General features: G+C 32.1%; 1 protein-coding gene across 1 annotated transcript; it reads right to left on the reverse strand.

The window, feature by feature from the left end:
• Positions 1 to 399: 399 nt before the first annotated feature.
• LOC131028955 (3-epi-6-deoxocathasterone 23-monooxygenase CYP90D1) lies at positions 400 to 7,133 on the reverse strand. The gene is made up of 9 exons (XM_057959339.2): positions 6,879 to 7,133; positions 6,341 to 6,665; positions 5,484 to 5,633; positions 5,143 to 5,394; positions 4,303 to 4,392; positions 1,570 to 1,648; positions 1,369 to 1,475; positions 1,133 to 1,251; positions 400 to 992 (listed from the first exon to the last, which is right to left on the reverse strand). Exons 1-9 carry the CDS (start codon positions 7,082 to 7,084, stop codon positions 905 to 907), a joined length of 1,416 nt encoding a protein of 471 aa, XP_057815322.1. The 5' UTR covers positions 7,085 to 7,133; the 3' UTR covers positions 400 to 904.
• Positions 7,134 to 19,778: the final 12,645 nt, after the last annotated feature.

Consider the following 19,778-nt stretch of genomic DNA (forward strand, 5'->3'; position numbering starts at 1 on the left):
ATAGTTTACTAATTGAATCCATAAAGTCTCTAATCTTGTGATCATAGAATTGGTGTCAAATTTTAAGTTCTAGAAATGTTGACGCACAAAACTCACTATACGTGATGTTGTCTCTAATTTGAATTTCAATGGACTATTTGAGATCTTTCAAGAGTTCCGCCTCCATACAAAGTCATGAGCATAGTTGAACCTATCCAGGTTATATTAACTCTATCAAAGTGGTATGTGATAAAGCAACAATCAACAATCAACAAAGTAAAAACAAACCTCAAAATTTGATCCAAACAAGAACATTATGAATATTCTGCAAAAAAAAATAAAAATTGAAATCATAAATCTAAGAAGAAAAGTAAGAAGAGAGTTATGAAATATTAGAACTCATGCATAAGAAAGGAAGAATACAAAGAAACCGTTCATCATATTTAGAACAACTTCTAATCAAATGACATGAGGAGTCCAGCCAAAATTCACCCAATTTTTAAACATACATTTTTTTTTTTCTGAAGGTTCAGACCTGCGAGCACAACAGCCCAGCAAGGGCATGAAGCCTGAAGCCCGCGAGCTGCCAGCCCAGCAATGACTTTCACTTTCAAACATACTTTTCACAAAGATTCTTTTCATGAAATACTCTTATCAATATAAATTATTCATCCTATTAACATAAATTATTCAGTATATGAAGCCACCATGAATTATAACCTCCACACAGTCGAACATTTCTTCAGGACTATTATCTTAAGTGATATATTCATATATTTGAACTTCCTAAATTCTTCTAAGTTTCAATACTTACTAGTATATATATCTATATATCTGCATAGAACATAAACTCAGTCTTGGTATAAATTACCATCTTCTATTTCATGGATGCTGTAGAACAATGGCCACTTCTGGTATTTTCTCATCATTGCAGACGTTTTACAGTTATGGGCAACTTATTCACAAAACTCACAGCAGGGAAATTTATTATCTCATCTTCATGGTGGACCCATCTGCACACAAAAGAACAACAACAATATTATACTGATCAATAAATCTTATTACTATAATTCTGAATACTAATATCATAATAATTATCTCAGTTCAAAAAAATATATATTTGGAATTACGAAGGACTGGGTTTGATTTGTACGTGAACTGGGTTACTAGATAGTGCAATAAAATAGCGATTTCCAGCTTGCCCAATTCTTGGCCTGCACATATTCTTGGGCCTCCTCCAAAAGGTGTGAAGTAAATGCTTGGTATCTTTTTCTGCCAAAGACATAGTCAATTTCAGTATGGAATTAACAGGAAGTTTATTGAGCAATCCAAATTTAAAGATGGGTATTAGATTTGTTAGATTCTCTAAAGTGATGAGAAGTATCATACTTCCCAGCGCCAAGGGTTGAATGTGAGAGGGTCTGGATACACAGTCTCATCAAGATGCACATTTCTGAAGTAGGGAAATGCAAGCCACCCTTTGGGGAAAAAATATCCTGTGAAAACCCATGTCATAAACAATTGAGAATTCAATAAATTCTTATTTGTGCAGATGAATGAATAAACAATTTTGTGTATGTAGTCACTCACCTTTAAACTCCACATCCTTTACAACCTTTCTATTCACACCAGCAGCAGGATTTACAAGTCGCAATGTCTCATTAATAACCTGTGTACAATATATCATTAATAACCTGTGTACAATATATCTTGAAATTAAGACTTACTTATTTTATATTGAAATTAAGACTTACTTATTTTATAGTTTGATTATGCTTAAAGATGATTTAATACATCTATTTGTAAAGATTGCTTACATTATTATAATTTTTTTGAATGTAATGGTGAAATTAGCATATCTTGTTGGAGTAAAGAGTTTCTCCTATTTATGTTTATTTGAGTCTAATTTAGGTAATCAACCATATTTAATAGTTTTAGCTGCATTTATTAGTTGATGTTGGGTGGTTGAGTGGTAGTTGATGTTTACATACTCTTTGCCTACCCTCACATCCTATTGAGACACTTGTTCACACCCTATGTCCTCTTATCTCTTGCCTTTTACCTATTTAAGATTTTTTTGGTGAAATATTTATCTCTCTTAATGAAAGTTGTTGCAGTGGTGACCGTGGTTTGGGAGCCTTGCTCCTAACATATCCATGTATTATTTTTCATTTGGATTTGTTTTCTACATTTACTATTTGTTCATCATTATTGTATCTTCATTCATACTTCCATACACTTCCTTCTTAAAGCCTCAAGATCACTATTTTAGCCTCTTGGTTTAATATCAAGTGTGTAGGAACCAACATAAAATTTACATTATTGAAATCAAATTAGTCATTATGAGTCAGCTTGACACACATTCACATGACATTGCTATGTTTTGGTATTTAACAACATTCAATGCTCCATCAATTAGAATGAATTTAAAAGAATCTAGTGCTGGCTTCAATTTTCTATAAAGAATAAACTCATCACATCAAATTTCACATATAAGGCATCTACACAAACTGAGGAATGTTGTCTTTCATATTCCTCATTATTGTTAATATGTCTTACAAAGAGATTTGACATAAGAAAACATAATCACCTATTGAAATGATAATATTCCCACTAGATACCAACTTGACACATTTAGTTTTTAGTTCTTAAAGTAGTGAAGGCAATTAGATTTTCTAAAGCTCATGTTGGCAAATCATTTTTGCATGATGTAGTTCAATATTAGAATATTAGAACCTACCAGGAATAAATTTCATCTCATAATTACAAAATGAATAGAAACATTTATTCGAAGAGTTAGAAAGTACTAAATCTAAGGAGTGGATCACACTATATTATGCATAATCAATATTTTAATTATCCTCTTGATATAATCTCATGCTCTTATAGTAGATGCTTTCTTAGGTATCCTCTTTGTTATGGCAATATTAAAGAATTCAAAAAATAGTCTCTCTTGAATGACCTTGATGACCATTTCATTTTATTCTATCAAATGGTTTATTCTATATTATAGAAGAAACTTATATTTAAAAAGAAGAAACTTATATTTAAAAAGAGTATGGTCCCTGTATTAAAAAAATAGTTTTGTGTTTGTTTTAAAAATCATTTTCAAATTTATGGATTAAATAACCAAGCATAATTTTTTTCATATCATTTTTAAGGAAAACTGATATTTTTTTAATTAATCATATTATAGATTTGGTTTTGGTCTAGTGATAATTTTTGAAACTATTTATTGACCAAATAAGTCTCTGTGAAAATGTTTAAACCTTATGCATGATAGCTAAATAAGATTTCTTTCAAATTATTGGACTAGTTAAAAAACATTTTACAACTCTAATAGATATCCTTGATCTACATCACATTGTTCTTGTTAATTCATGTTTCGTATTGTTTCCTAATCTAGGACACCGAGGTTCTTGTAACATAAAATGTTATCCTTGAGACCTCTCTTGAGATTTGCATCACTTGAGCTTGGATCCTAAATTTATTTGTTAACACGTGGCTTGAGAATAATTAAAATGTCTTTTGTGAATCCATATTAGATCACTATAAACCTAGAGCCACATTATTAAGATATTGAAATTTATCTTGTATTGCTACAAGATTATGATATCAACTAGTGAATGGGAGTGGACCTCATCCATCCCTCTTCCTCCTCTTATACTTTACCTTAATGAGTTTGGTTATGATATAATGAAATCTAGTTGTAACAAGTGGACTCTATCCCTATTGAAATAGATGTTCAATTATATACCTTTGGAGTCTCATGCATAAAATTAATCTTAGGTCGAGTAGGGATTTTTCATCATCACATGATAAAATAATTATTACTTTATCTAGGGATCAAGAGTAACGTCAAATAAATTAATGTAAACTCAAGCCATTAGACATGGTGTTGAGACAACATGAACTAACCCTCTATTAATATTTTTATGGAAAGACACTCCTAAAATGCAGGTGATAAGAATAATGAATATTTTTATTTGATGCTTTAGGAATGCTCCCATCCTTTTGCATGGTCTTGATTTTAATATTCAATATAAATAGATGCTATTTTATTCAATACTTTGATCTAATTTTTATATCATGTATAATAAAACAAGAAGAAACAATTAACAAAATTTGAATCTTTAGTTGAGTTTTATTTCATTTTTCGTATCTATATTTTTTCATGCATAGAAGAATATCATTTGCAACCCTCTCTATCATTTTAATTAAGTATTTACAAAGATTTTTTTTATATTATCTTTAATATCATATTTAATTCTTTAAAATATCTAAATTTTAATATGAAATAATCTCATTTAAAATCTAATTTACCTGGTGAGTAAAGGTCATGCAATTAGCGTAATCATTCCATGTCAATGGTTCCCCTGACTCTTTTCTTCTTCTAATCGCAAAGTGTTCTTCCTACATTTTTCAATTACATAATATTAGTAGCCATAAAATACTGCCTACTAAAACATATTAAGAATAGCATTAAAATATATACATTAAATTTTATATAATACAACTCAAAATATTTAGAAAAAATGTGAATTATTTGATATGGATATGATAAAATTATATTAAAATAATTTCACATTAATAATTGTAAAATTAAAAAAAATCAATAAAATATCACATATTCTAAAGATCAATTCATTTTTAAAACATAAGAATGAAAATTAAAGTTTCCCTTTTACAATTATTTTCCTCTGACTCACATATACTTTAAATTTTTAACATATATACTAAATATGTCCCTACACTTAAAAAATGATAATTAAATCACAATATAAATATTATATACATTCTTTTTTGGTTTATGAATCCATTTTATTTAAATATGTAAAAGAATATCTTTAAATGATTTATCTTTTTTTTTCTTTTTAAAAGATGTTATCAAATTATATTATCAAATCATTGAAAGTTCAATGTTTCCTTCTATTTTGAATTAGTGTGTTTTATATGTTTTTTTTGATAGATTGAAAAGTCTAATTGTCTTTATATAAATGTTTTTGATTTAAAAAGCAGCCGTAATTAGTTAACTAGGGCGCTGACCCTTAACATAATCATAGACTATCAAAAAAAAGAAATTTATATAAATGTTATATATATATATTTATTGAGAATATTAAATAAAAATAAAATAAATTGAAAGGAAAGGAAATTAATTACCCTTAATTGATCCAAAGCTTTTGGACATTCATATACAAATTTGACTGCACACATCATCGCCATGGGACCAGTTTCATCTCCTGCTCCAAATAGATTCATTATATTATTGTAGATGATGTGATCTGGTATTTTTCCTCCATTTTGATCAGTATCATTCATCAAGGCATCAAGAATATCCTTATTTTCTGAGTGTGGAATCCTTCTTCGCTCCTCAACAATCTTTTCCATAACTTTTATACAATTCTCCTTACTCTGCAAAGTATCAACCAACTAATTATTGACCAACACACTTATAATTTTCAAAAGTTACATTAAGCTTGAAAATGAAACCATCTTCTTACTGTCATTGATCTATTATAGTAATTCCCAGGAATTCTGATTGGTAAGGAAATGATCCCCTCGATGAATTTCTTATATTCTTTCATTAGAAATTTGGTCTCTTCTCCAGGCATAAGCCCAAGAAGGTATTTTGAAATGATGTTGAAGGCCATCTGCAATAAATTGTGATAAATCAAAAAATTAATTATAATCATTATCCAAATTTATATGGTAACAAAAATCAAATTTAAAAGTAATCTAAATCTTATCATTTATAAAAAAATTTATAGATCATAATTAAATCAAAGTGAAACGATTATTACATTACATCAATTATTTATGTACATTCAATATCTCAACTAAACATAAGACTATAATACACTTATCCTTACTATCAAACAACTAAATTTATGTCTAAATTAAACCTCCCACCTAAACATATGACTATAATACACTTATCCTTATCATCAAACAACTAAATTTAATTAGAAGCATGAGATTTCCACAGTCCATATTAGTTTCCCTGAGTAATTTTTGGATTTGACTGTGTATTTTTGATATTACCCATGTTTCGGATCAAACTCCATGATCCATCATCAGGGTGATAACAAGAAAAGAGAATTTGATCAGAAACGATGAAAATATAAAAAATACAGAGAGTCAAATCCAGAAATTACTCAGCTAAACTAAATTTAAGTCAATTATTTATGTAAATTAAATGCCAATACTAAAGATATGACTGTAATACACTTCAAGGATGATTAATTCCTACCAATGCAAAACCTGATCCACACCATAATAAAAATGAAAACTTAAAAAACTCTACGTAGAAATCTTTCTAATTGTGGTAATTGTAATGAAAAAGCTTGAAAAATCCAACCATTTTGCACTCGTCTTCAACATACACAGTTCGCCCCTCCCAGTTGCTCATATTTGTCTTGATAACATACTCAACGTCAGCCATGATAATCTGCTTGAGTTTTGTAGTATTAATGAAGCTCAAAACTGCATTATGAATCCTCTTGTGCAGGTCGCCATAAGTGCTGGCAATGGATCCTTCCCCAAACAGACTTCGCACCGACTTGGGATAGTTGCTCAGAAAATACTTGCCTTCATTCTGTAATATGAATTTATTCACTTCTGGATCTATGGACATCACTGTCGGGTACCCCATATGATGGGTAGTAAAAACTGGTTGCCCATACCTGCAACAACCCACATAAAAAAAAATGTCAAATATGAAACCCAAAACAATGAAACCCTAAATAGAGACTAAGAGAAATCCAAAACACTGAAACCCAAAAAGGTCTAAATAGAGAAACCCTAAAACACTTAGAAAATTTGGATGGTGCATTAAATAAATATGCACTTCAACCCAAAATCAGAGGCACCAGAATTGACAAGAGTGAGTTACTTACTTAGCCTTTCTTTTATCTGCATAAACCTGGGGATTTTTGGATCTGCTATCTCTAATGAATTGTAGAGTTTCACCAATCACAGGCAATCCAAAACTTCCAGGTGGGGCACGTTTAGGCCTGTGTAACTGGCCTGCCCACAGCATAGCAAGCCACAAAAACCCTAATATTCCTGCAACTATTGCGCCCAAGATCTGCAAAACAGCCATTATGAACCTAAAATATTTGCAGAGAAGTAATGAATATGCACATAGATACTGTTGCCTTGCACTATATAACGTACGTAAGCTAACTATTCCTGAATGGGATGTATCAACTAATTTGCTATCTGACCCACCCAAGAAAATGAATGAATTTATAGGCGTTGGTGGAACAGAATTTGCCACGGGGATCTCACATTTATTATAGAATTTCTTTCAAACTCAACTAAACTGGTTGACTGATGAATTTCTTCGCTACCATGTAAATGGTAGGTCTTGCTACCTATCTCATAACTATTGCAATATTTATTATGAAAAGAACTACAAATCAAATTGAAACACCGGACTGTGTAGGTAGAGGTGACATTTTTTGAGAAAGATGTGTGTGGATGCCATTAGAGTTGGTCTAACATCCTTGAGAGATTGATAATGTATCATTTAATAAGACCCAGTTCAGACCATAATGCTTTCTGATGAAATATCAGTTTTTTATTGTCATAATTTGAATTTGTGGACATGAAACAGGGACACCATTGTTATCCATTCGGCTTTCCATCACTTGGTTGTTGAATTCGACTCCTATATTTATAGAGAAAGGAACGTTGCATTAAATTTTTGAATCAAGCTTACCACCTATTTAATAAATATGGAGCAAAAAGTAACAGGCAAGCAAAGTAATCACTCCTTAATTTGCACCATTGCGTGGAAATGTTTTCTCCACTCGTACTGTATATGATTATATGTCTCATTCTGAGAAGTGTATTACCTCTAGAAATAAGTGAGTTTCATTTGAATTTCTGAAATTTTAAACTTTGAAATAAATGTAGGGAAGCTTATCAATAGCTAATTTCGTGTACTCACAGATTCTAAACTGAAAAGTACACATTTCAAAGTGTCGCTTGATACTTCCTTAAATATGCCCCAATAACCATGCACTTAAAGTTGCCATTACTTATGAACAAATGCCATGGTAGTTGTGTGTTATGGGTACCAATAAAGGTGCACAAATGAGCCAATTAAGGTTAAAAAATGCTAAAAAAATGAACAGCTATTGGTACATGTGTAATTTATTAATGGACTTTTAGTTATTTGTTTTTTGAATTTTTTAAAGTTAGTAATTGGAGGGTTGGGTGTTCAAGGAGTGAACAACTATTGGAACACGGACGGTAATTGGTGCTCTTGCCCTAGAGTGGAGGAAATTTCAGTAATCTTGAAAGGTAAACAATGCTAAATAGATAGTTGAGGGTTTTCCATATTTGCTTCAAATGTATAGATCAAGAATAATCAGCTACATCTCAATGTTGTCTTAGATGATAACAAAAAGCGTGGAAATAGATTATGGCTGAACAATTTATTTTATTCAAATAAATAGTTGAATAATAGTACTTTTATATGTCATTTATATTGAAAAGTGATAGATAGTTATATTATTTTTAATGGTCAAAATTTATTTTTGATTATTGAACTTCAATAAAGAATAGTCAAAATCAATTTAATGTTTTTGGTCCACTAAATTTAATTTCATTCATTTTCAATTAGGTAAAGATAACGACAAAAAAAATTCTCTTGATCATAAAAATAATATAAATAAAGATAAAATGAGTCAATTAGTTATTAGGAAGGTCGATGGTCTAGGAGGAGCACCTTCATTGCAATTGGAAGGGGGCTATTCCTAGCACCTTTCGTGTGGAGCCTACATGTCATAACTTGTGATATATGGGACTTGCATCCATGTGCCTCCCACTTATTAAAAAGAAGGGGATTATTGAAAAGATTTGAGTGAGTTGGTAAAAGGGGTGGAAACTTCCCCAACCCACCCAGGTTCAAATCTCAAAAGGAACTTATTGGTTGTAGTAGCTTGACTTGCAAGTAGTTGAATATGTTTGATAAAGAGTGATATATTAAGTACTATGTTGATATATTTTTTATTTAATTTTATATTGAATAAACATAATTTACAAAAAAGATGTAATTAAAAACTGCAAGGATAAGACCAGTAACAAGAAGACTACATCATAGACTAGTAATGTAACAACCATTAAGACATTAGTAATACTTTACATCTGATCCAACTAGACCAACAAAATGTGCCATAACAATAGTCATCAAGTAAAGGTTGTGGGAGCCTTGCTTCTCCCTCATTTCTTCAGGTTATGAGAGCCTTGTAAAACTAATGTATTAGGTTTTGGGAGCTTGAAAAAACTCTCTGTTTATGTATTTATAGGGTCTCTAGTTTGATTTCTTTGGCCTCTTGGAGTCTCATCTAGTTTTTTGATGATTATTCTCTAGAGTTGGGTTGTTGGTTGGATGTTGTTTATCTATGCCTTATCTAGTTGAAGATAATGTTCACTTTTTGGTTTCTGGATCCCTGTAAAACCTCGTTGTAGGGGATTTTGGGTCCCCTCAAAACCTATTTTACCTCATCAAAAACAAGAAGACTACATCATAGACCAGTAATGTGATAGTCACATAGACATTAATAATACTTTACATCTAATCCAACTAGACCAAAAAAAATACCATAACTATGAGATTTTGCCAAGATCAAGAGGCAATGGAAAGCACAAATAAGAGAGAACAAAATAGAGGATAGAAATAAACTGTATTCTATCAAGATGAAAAATATGATCAACTGGATCATTAAGCATTACATACAATGAATATAAGCCTGCTTATATAGGCAAGGCTATATGGATATGTGAGCACACAAACATGACATGTGGCTCAATAAGAAACAAGGGTAGGTAGGAAATAGGTGTGGGTAGGTAGGAGAAATAATATAATAGTCTACATGAGGTGGATCATCCACTGAATGTGGAGTGTAACAACAAGATCAACACCACAAAAGGTGGAAATTCTCCTACACACACTATCCCAATGTGGCACAAACACCCAAGTGTCTCATATCCAAACTACTATGAAACACAATTCCTAAGTAAAATTAAGTATAGTGTAATAATATCTATGATGAATAATTATTTACACCAACAATAACAATAGTCATCAAGTAACATGGACACCATCAGTAGTGTGACAACCATAAACAAAACAACAAAAATTTAAATCTGGTCTATATAGGCCAACAATATGTGACATAATAAGTATCTTATCATCAAGTAACATAGAAAACATGGACACCAACAACAATACAAAAATACCCTTAGCATAATTATACAAAACAAAGATTGGTCCTTAACATAATGAACCATAATAGAAATCAATCTTGTAAGAGATGTCTTAAGCTTTGTCCCACACCAAACTTATTTTCATCAATCAATTGAGTAACTTGGGATTTGATTTGCTGAATTTGAAAGTCCATCTTTAAGTTCTTTTTAGCCTTAGACTATAATTGAGAGAATATAGAAGCAAGACAATATAAAATGTTAGATTAAAGCTTTAGAAAAATAAATTCCTGGTGATCGTTGTGGCCATTAAAGATATCCTTACACTTGATGTGCCAAATGTGAAACAAGATTACATGTCTAATACCATCAACAATAATATTAGTATGTAATCCAACCCCAAGAAGAGCCTCTTTCCATCTTATTTTATCATCAAATATAGTAGGTATAACATTCCACTGCTTTTTCACAAATTGGCGACCCCAAAAGATATGTCTTATGCTTTCTTGTTTATCACACAATGGGCAATTGATTGGTTGAATCATCACACATTTCAGCTTGTTCACAATGGGTGGTCTACAATGTAGAATCTTCCAAGCAATCAATTGAGCATCTGAACTAACATTTGATTTCCAAATTTGAGCATAAATTTTTAACCAAGTTTTATAACTGAATCTACAATTCCATTTGGAATTTCATCTGGATTTTAGATGCATATGAGGAATTATCTACAAGTAGACCTTCTTTAACTTAGGAAAAAATAAAAAAGATATGAAGACAACCATAGCCAGTTTTTGAAGAAATTAGCTTGAATAAGAGTACATAGTTTCATAGACATATCCAAAAGAACCAAAGATTGTACAAAAATTAGAAACAAATTATAACTATTATTTAGGCTGAATTGAGCCTTACATTGTAACCATTCCATTGTACCAAAGTCCCAAATATCCCCAAATTTGTAAATACCTTTTTTAAACAGATGAAAAAGATGTTTTGGAAACATTAAGGCATGGAGCTAATTCTAATAAAGAATGTGTTTGTTCCACCAAATAGAAGAGGTGGAAAAACTAAATCCATGCTAGAGTGAGTTTTCTCTCCATTTTAGAAGATGACAAACATGATGCCAAGTCTTCCATATGGATTTTAGAGGAAAAGAGGCCTTGATTGAGAAGAAAGGACAATGAAGAAATTTATCAAGCCACCCCACATGCTGCCATTTACCTTTGACTGAGGTAAGATTTATGCAGTTCCATATGAGTATCTTCCATTGTTCATTCCCATTGGCAACTCTAATAACTCATTTAGCAGCCAAACAAAATCCTTGTGTTGTTGGGTCTATTAGTCCCAAGATGCCTTTACATTTAGGCTAAATTTAATGGTTCCATGATGTTGATACAAATACCCTATTACCATCCCATTTAGCCCAAATGAATTGATGAATGATTTTGGTTAAATCATCATACCCCTTCTTAGAGGGCATCCAACTTGACAAATAATAAACATGTGTTAAAATCAATATTTTATTAGCACCTATATTTTAACAATCAAGGAAAGGAACTTATTTCCCCAATTAAAGAGTTTATTCCTTACTCTATTAAGATACCATTTCCACATGTCAAAGAGGGAAACCACAATTGTAAAAAGTATGCCAATATACCTCATAATTTCCCCATGTTTGATTTATTTAAATTCTTAAGATAACTAAGTGGGAATAGGACTAGATTGAGCCATCAAATATTCAATTTTATCACGACTAAGTTTGGTCCTTTAAACTAGATAATATAGCTCCACAATCTCCATTGTATTAGATATTTCTTTTTCAGAATTTTGTAAAAATAATAGGCTTCCATCAACATAGTGACATTTAGTTACAACATAATCATACAGAATGAAAACTCCTCAAATCAACTTCGTATTATTAGCATAAATTGGAGCATATATTCCAAGGCATCATCTGTAAGGACATACAAGTATGAGATAAAGGGCAACCCTTCCTGATAGACCTCTATAAGGGGGATGAATCTATTGTCATATTATTAATGATAATTTGAGTATTAGCATCTTCCAGAACAAAATTTGAACATGAGATTGAAACTTAGGTCCAAAAACCAATCATTAAAGCATTTAAGGATAAAGCTCCAACAAATTATGTTGTACGCCTTATCAAAATCAAGTTTGATCAAAATAGTATTTTGGCTTGCTTGTTGAGACCATTCACAAGTGTCCCATGCCAACATGAGATTATCAAGAATAAATTTGCCAACAATGAATCTAGTCTTCTTAGCTCTATCAATTCCTTACACTAGCGGTTTGATCCTAATAGCGAGAGATTTTGCTATGATTTTATAAGAGGTATTAAGTAATGTACTTATAGGATGTCAACGAGAGATGGTATCTTCATTTTTTCCATTGGGAAGCAATCTGATTGTCCCACCATTAATAATAGGACCCAATGATCCTTTCTTAAAGGCCTCCAAGTATAAATAATAAAAATCTTCCTTGATGCGTTGCCACATGACTTTGTAGAATTTGGACATAGGAAGTCCATCACTATCTGGGCTTTTATAAGGGGCCATAAAGAAAAGAGCATTTTATTGCTCTTCTAATGTCATAATTCTATCAAGATAATGACTATAATCATATTAATTTATTCTTTTGGAATGTATTCTTTGAGAGTATCTTGTAGATCTTGTCGGATATCCTGCCAATAATTATCCTTGAATAAATTCTCATAGAATCGTTTAAACACATTACATATATTAGAAGGATTTTATTGAAGAACATCAAATTAATCCCTTATCATGTCAATTATTTATTTTTTGTGTTTGTAATTAAGATAACTAAACAAGTATCTCTTTTATCCAATGAAGTCTAGATTTGACTTTTTCTCCTTGTCCTTTGTCATTGTCCAATTTGTGTAATTGAGCTTTTCTGGCAGCAATGGAAGATTGAATTTTAACATTGTTAGGATCATTATTAAAAATCTTTCTATCCCAAAGAGCTTTTCCTTGGATATATCTATACTTACATTTTTGTTGCCAGACCATTCTTTTGCCAAATGAGCATAAGAAGTTAAAGTGCACTGTGAAATAGCCACAAACCACCATTCAATCCAAGATTCCCCATTCATAGGTTTGGGAAGAGAGTTATAGATCCTTAAAAGGGTTGCTAAGAAAACATGATTTTTAAAATGAGAAACTTTGAGTTTGAAGAGGTGAGAATTGTTCATGTTTGAGGTTTGAGTCAGGTTTAAGGTGCAAACAATGGGACAATGATGGGAAATGGTAGAGGAATAGTCTACTTGAACATACGTCCCCTCCAAATCATAAATCAGAGGCAAAATAGGGGATATATAAAATATGTCCAACCTGCTCAATTTCTTGTCCTTTCCCATTCTACAATTGGTCCATGTAAAGCAATTGTTAGATTGGTTGAAAAACTTATTTTTAATAGGATCTGCTACTCCCAAGGAGTTTTGACAAAGCAAATAGCTATCAAATTCTTCACGGATGAGATTAAATTTCTTCGACCAACTACGATCAAAAGAGTGCTTAACCATATTTAAGTATCCCCTTAAAACCCAATCAATAGAAGGAAGGCTATTAGCTATCCAATTCCATAACTCAATACAATCTTTAGAAAAGTTGGGAGCATAAATAGAACAAAAGCTTATGAGCCATCTAGTGATAAAGGTGAGGGCCCAAACACAACTATGAGAAGGGTCCTCAACTTTATCAATGGTATATTTGGAAACCAAGCAAAAAGCCCAATAACAACCCCACCTTTTCCATCATGATGAATTATATGCAAAAATGTGACATCTCTACAAACATTGCATAATAAATCAAAGAGGAGAAGAGACATGTGAATCCTTCCCCTTCTTGACTATTCTCCATCTATCCAACATAACCGCATCTTGGGGGGTAGGCTCCTCAACAACAACAAGAGGACAACTAGAAATGTGGGAGGGAATGGAAGAATTCTTAGTGGCAAGTGAGGAGCAAGGAGAAGACTGGGCTATAATAGGAGAATAACCCTGATTGGAAGAAGAAGAATGACCATTGGACATGGTAGAGTTCAAGGGAAGACGAAAAAATTTATTCTCCTAATAGGACATTCACGTATCAAATGACTTTTTTTCGATAGTAAAAGCATGCATTTGGATTATTTAAATAAACTAAAGGTTGACTCAAATCAAATCTTGGGCTAATTAATTTAATATTTTATGGCAATGGTAACTTGTTAAGATCCACTTCTACACAAACCCTTGGATGAACTCTCAAGCTTGAAAATTTGTCAGAACTATGTTTGCACCAAATTACTCTACCCAGCTAGGTTACTATGTCTTTAAAAAATGGTTTGAAAGCCAAATTAAGAAAGGTTAGCTCAATCCACATGGGATAATAAGAACAAGAGGGACTTTAAGGATAAAAATTGAAACTCCAAGCTTATAAATAACATATTTTCCCACAGATGACCCAGGTGCCAAATTGTAAAATAGCTTGGGTGTGTTCAATAGATTTGAACATACAAGACATAACCTTTCCCAAGGCTCTGATTTTCCCAATTTAAACGAGCCCATTTGTAAAATTTAACTTTAGTAGGAACACCTCTTAGGAAGAACAAAATAATAGTTCTAGATTCGGAAAATATCGGATATCTCGGAAAATATCGGATATCGGAAAATATCAGATATCTGATATCCGATATTATGAATCATATATATTATATAATATATGATCTATAATATATAATATATAATATATTTTTTATATTATATATTAATATTATATTATATTAATATATTACTAATATATATAATTAATGAGAAACCTAAAAAAGGTATTAGATATATGTATTGGATATCGAATAATATTAGATATCAGATATTATCGAATATCCTCGATATTGTAATACCCTAAAAATATTCACCTAAACCATGGGCCCCTAATCTTGACAACATCACCAAGGTCCTAACCAAAGGCAATTAAATCAACCTTGAGCACCCAATTAATTAATTTTTCAATCATTAATGTTACGTGGCAAATAAATCACTCTATATTAATTAAATATTTATTTAATTAATTAAACCATTCCAAGTAAAACATTTTGATCAATTTTTCTTTTTATTTAATTAAATATCCTAGCATATTTAATTAATAAATCAATTTGCCATTTAAATCACAAAAAAAGGAATTAATTTAAAGAAAAAGAGGAATTAATTTACAAAATTAGATTAATCACAAAAAGAGGAATTAATCTGCAAAGAAAGAGTTAAATTGAAAACAAAACAAAAGAATTAAATTGAGAAAAGAAATCAAACTTAAGATATTTCTTTTTCTAAAATTGAGATAACTTGAGAAATCAGAAAAGCAATTAAATTGAATTAAACATTTTCTCTAAAATTTAAACTCAAAGCTTTTCTTGAGGAAAGAGGTTTAGTTGCATTGAAAAGGCTTTTTCTAAATAAAAATCTTGAGCAAATTAAAGAAATGTGCATGGAATCAACTAATTTTATCTTAAGTGCATGGAATCAACTAATTTTATCTCCAATGCAAACTCAAACTTGGAATCTATATCAAGATTGACTTAATTTGATCTCTCAATTATTTGAATTAACCTGGATTGTGCTTTTTCTTGAGGAATCTCAACTACTCATCATTAATTGATCTTGACCATTGGTTTCTCTCTCGAGTCTCTATAAATTCAGCTTTTATCTCTCATTCAAGGCACCCTGGAGATTTATTGTTATTGTGTAGTTTTTGCTCTGGAGTCATTGAAGATATTGTGCTTTGAGATTATTGTATCTTAGTTTATCTTTTTGCATATTTAGTTTAATCATGATTGCTTGAATTCATCTAGCTTAATATTCATTCATCTAGCTTAATATTCATTTATCTAGCTTAATCCTGCATCGATTTAGCTTACTCTTGTGGTCATATAGAATAAATCCTTCATCTTGGTGTAGTCTAGTCACTCGTACTGCTTAGACAAATATGAGAGCAAGTTTATACTTGCATCTTTTAGAAGGCAATAGGTCGATTTATTATGGTTTTCATATTCATGATTATATCTATCTAACTTTGCATGCAATGACTTAATTGAAGTGTTGTGCCTTATAAATTGCAAACTTTATCTAGTTTTCACACACACATTTTTGGCGCCCACCGTAGGGAAGAAGACTACAATTTTTGGGCCTTACAGATCAACTTGTTTTTTTATTTTTTGGATTTTGTCCATATAGTTACTATCAAAACTCTTACGAGTTTTCATAGAGGCTCGAATGAAAATCTGTAGGTCTCGTACGGTGCGTGGTGAATTATAGTATGACTGGGTGAGAATACTTGTATGATTTTCTGGTTTTTGGTATTAAAATAGATTACATTTTTAGGGTTTTTCTGATTGGATTTTGATAATACTAATGCTAAACTTGGCTTGTTTTCTGTCTGCTTGAGAGATTTTTTTACAACCTAACTAGTTTTTTTGCAGAACATTTGTCAAAGAACATGCCTGTCGCACAAAAACAATATGACTACCGATTCGTTGTTTTTGCAGGTTTCCCGAGGAGATTCAAGTGAATATCGTGTATTCTTTAAATTCATTTTTAGGCACTTAAATTGCTATTTGGTTAATGAACAAATCTGTCTGTTGTGTTTTAAGAAAAATCTAAGAGGTAGGAGAGTATGCTCTTGTCTGCACGTATAATGAGAAATCTAGACCCTCAAAGCTTTTTCTAAGTTTTGAGATTTGTGTACCTTTAGCGGGTCTGTCACAGTGGGAAAAAGTAATCACCTTGTGAGAATGACCCAAGTGAGTACAACTGGACCTAAGCATCCCAAATCACTGTAATAAATAAGCCTCTGGTGATTAAAGTATCAGAGGACGAGATTATTTGAGTTTTCTCTTTGAGATCTCTCATATTGGGCATTTTGTAGGGCCTCACGGTCTCAATCATGTTTATGTGACTACAACTTGTTTCAGTACCTTGTTGAGCTATAGGCCTCAATCATGCTTACGTGAATTCAAATGAAATTCCTTACTAAGAACTATAAGATAAAGTCTACATTCATCTCTGAAAGGGGGATAATCTTTGTGCAAGAGAGATAGCAACTCTCCCAAGATACTTGCCATTTCGTGCCCCATTAGAATTTGGAGTTGGATAATACGACATTGAGAATCCATTGCATGAGACTCAACGACCGTATTTTGATTAGCTATTGGGTGTGTACCTGAGTCTGCAAGCAAAGGTTTTCTTCTCTAAGCCAACTTTCATTGGGTTAACATGTTGTTCTTGAAGTCATTATACATCATGCGTGTTTACTGTGTTTTCATCCTTGAAATTGAAACTAGAGAAAAGAATCAAAAACGTCAAAAAAACTCAGTGATCAAAACTTTGTCCATGTCAGAAACTAGCATCTGTCCAGTCCTCTATCATACGAGTCTACTATTTTTTCATCTGGCTATAAATTTTTTGTCGCACGAGTATGCTTTTTTGTCATCTGGTTATAGACCCGTTGTCATACGAGTCTGGATTCATTCTGTTAGTTTGTCGTTTGGTCTTGTTAGAATTATCGTCTCGGTCCTAGAGAATTGTCATCTGATCTTTGAAACACTGTCATATGAGTGATCATTATCCTTATCAGATTGTCGTCTGGAGAACTTTAAATTGTTGTGTGAGTATAGAAAACAAATCATATGAGAAACTGCCCATGTCGTCTGGAACATACTAAATTATCATCTGGGTCTGAATACTTTGTCGTACGAATTTTTGATTTTGTTTGTCCAGAACTTGTCTGTTTGCATACTTTTCCAGAACTATCATACTTGCCTAATCAGTCTACAATGAGCGTATATCTGGTCTTTTTCATCCTGGGCATAATCAATCTTGATAGTGTACCCCTACCATTGTGTTGCATGACTTTGTTGGTTATCTCCCAACTAGTTCAAATCAATCGATTATCAAACTTATCAAATTGCTTATCAATCGCTTATCAAACTTTATCAACCTAGGTTGCTTAGATTACGCCTTATACATGATAGATCATTTCTGAAACTAGACTAGGTCTTAGTCACCTTTCTCAATCACTACATTAAACACACAACTAGCTCCGATTTAATCTTGACTTCTATATCACATCTAGCTCTCGGTCCCATCGGTTGTAAATGCACGTTCAAACCAGAAGCTCTTCTAATTTTTTTGACGAAAGTAAGGAGCCCATGGCTACCCTGGCCCAACAAATTCAAGATCTCAAGAGAGAAATATATGACATTCAAGCCCAACAAAAATATTTGATGACACCTCTTGGGATAAAATTTCATGATATCAAGAACACCAGACTTCAAGAAATGCTAAAACAATTACATAAGGTGGAACAAAAAGTAAATGAAAATCAAAAGCCAAATCTTATACAAGATCATAAGAAACCTTCACCAAGACAAAAAGACATCTATCCCCTAGATAGATAGTTTACACCTTTGGGGCGATCTATTGAGTCAGATTTGAAAGAGCTTCTTGATATTAATCTTATCATATTGCCTAACAAGACCACATGGGGATGTGAAATTTTGAGTAATTATTGTGCATATCATAGGCATAAAAAACATAAGACTTCAATGTGCATGAAATTAAAACATAAAATTCAAGACCTCCTTGATGATGGTGTTATTGAAGTTGAAGATTCTAATAATTCACCTAAGGAGAAACCAGATGTCATTACCAAGCATGATCAAAAGTATAAACTTGTGTCTAGCAATGGCCCACATGTAGCCTCCATCTCCCATGATGCCTCCATCTCCTAAGGATCCTCAAAAATAATCCATACCATATCCCTCATATAATGAACCTAATGATGAAACTTCTCATGTAGGGCTATCTCAAGGGCCATCCCATCCAATGGTTGAAAAAGGTCCTATCTTCTTAGAATCCCATGATGATCCCATTATACCTTTCCATTTCTTCCAAGATGATCCCCTTCCATCTCAAGAGAAAAGAATTCTTCCTAAGCAAGATCATGATGCCTCTTCCACCTTTTTAAATGATCGTATTCAAAATGAAGAATTAAACACCCTTCCTACTCTATCCAATAGTCCCCTTCCATGTCAAGATCAAAGTATACCTTCATCTCTTTGTCACAATCCTCCATGTTCATCTCAAGGATCCATCATGCCTACTGCTAGGGAGATTGTGAGAGAAGCTACTCAATGGTTCTTAAATGGTTTAAACAACCTCAAAAGGTCCTCAAGGACAAAGTTTTTAAGTCCTCCTTCTATTTGTGATTTCAATTTTTGATTTCTAGTTACTCAACACCTCATACACCCCTCAACCAATCACCCAATATGTTGTCATTCCTTCCTTACTCAAGCTCTCATTACCTTGCTTAACTAGTCACTCCACTCCCAAACATACTCCTACTCACCCTTGCTATCCCCTGACTATAAATTGACCTCCTCCAATGTCCCAAGAAGGAGGTTTAAGGGCTATTCATAGTTTTATTCATGGTTTGAAGGTTCAACCTTGCCTTGCTCTAGGTTACTCAAACCCAACAATGCTTGGATTAAGTCAACAATGGAGTTTATCCTGC

The sequence above is a fragment of the Cryptomeria japonica genome, chromosome 7 (assembly GCF_030272615.1).
Source record: "Cryptomeria japonica chromosome 7, Sugi_1.0, whole genome shotgun sequence".
NCBI lineage: Eukaryota > Viridiplantae > Streptophyta > Pinopsida > Cupressales > Cupressaceae > Cryptomeria > Cryptomeria japonica.

Coding starts and splice junctions, on each gene's coding strand:
- LOC131028955 (XM_057959339.2), bottom strand. CDS start 7,084: ATGGCTGTTTTGCAGATCTTGGGCGCAATAGTTGCAGGAATATTAGGG. Junction 5,395..5,483: donor ACTATAATAGATCAATGACA/GTAAGAAGATGG, acceptor GATACTTTGCAG/AGTAAGGAGAATTGTATAAA. Junction 1,649..4,302: donor GCATGACCTTTACTCACCAG/GTAAATTAGATT, acceptor TATTGTACACAG/GTTATTAATGAGACATTGCG.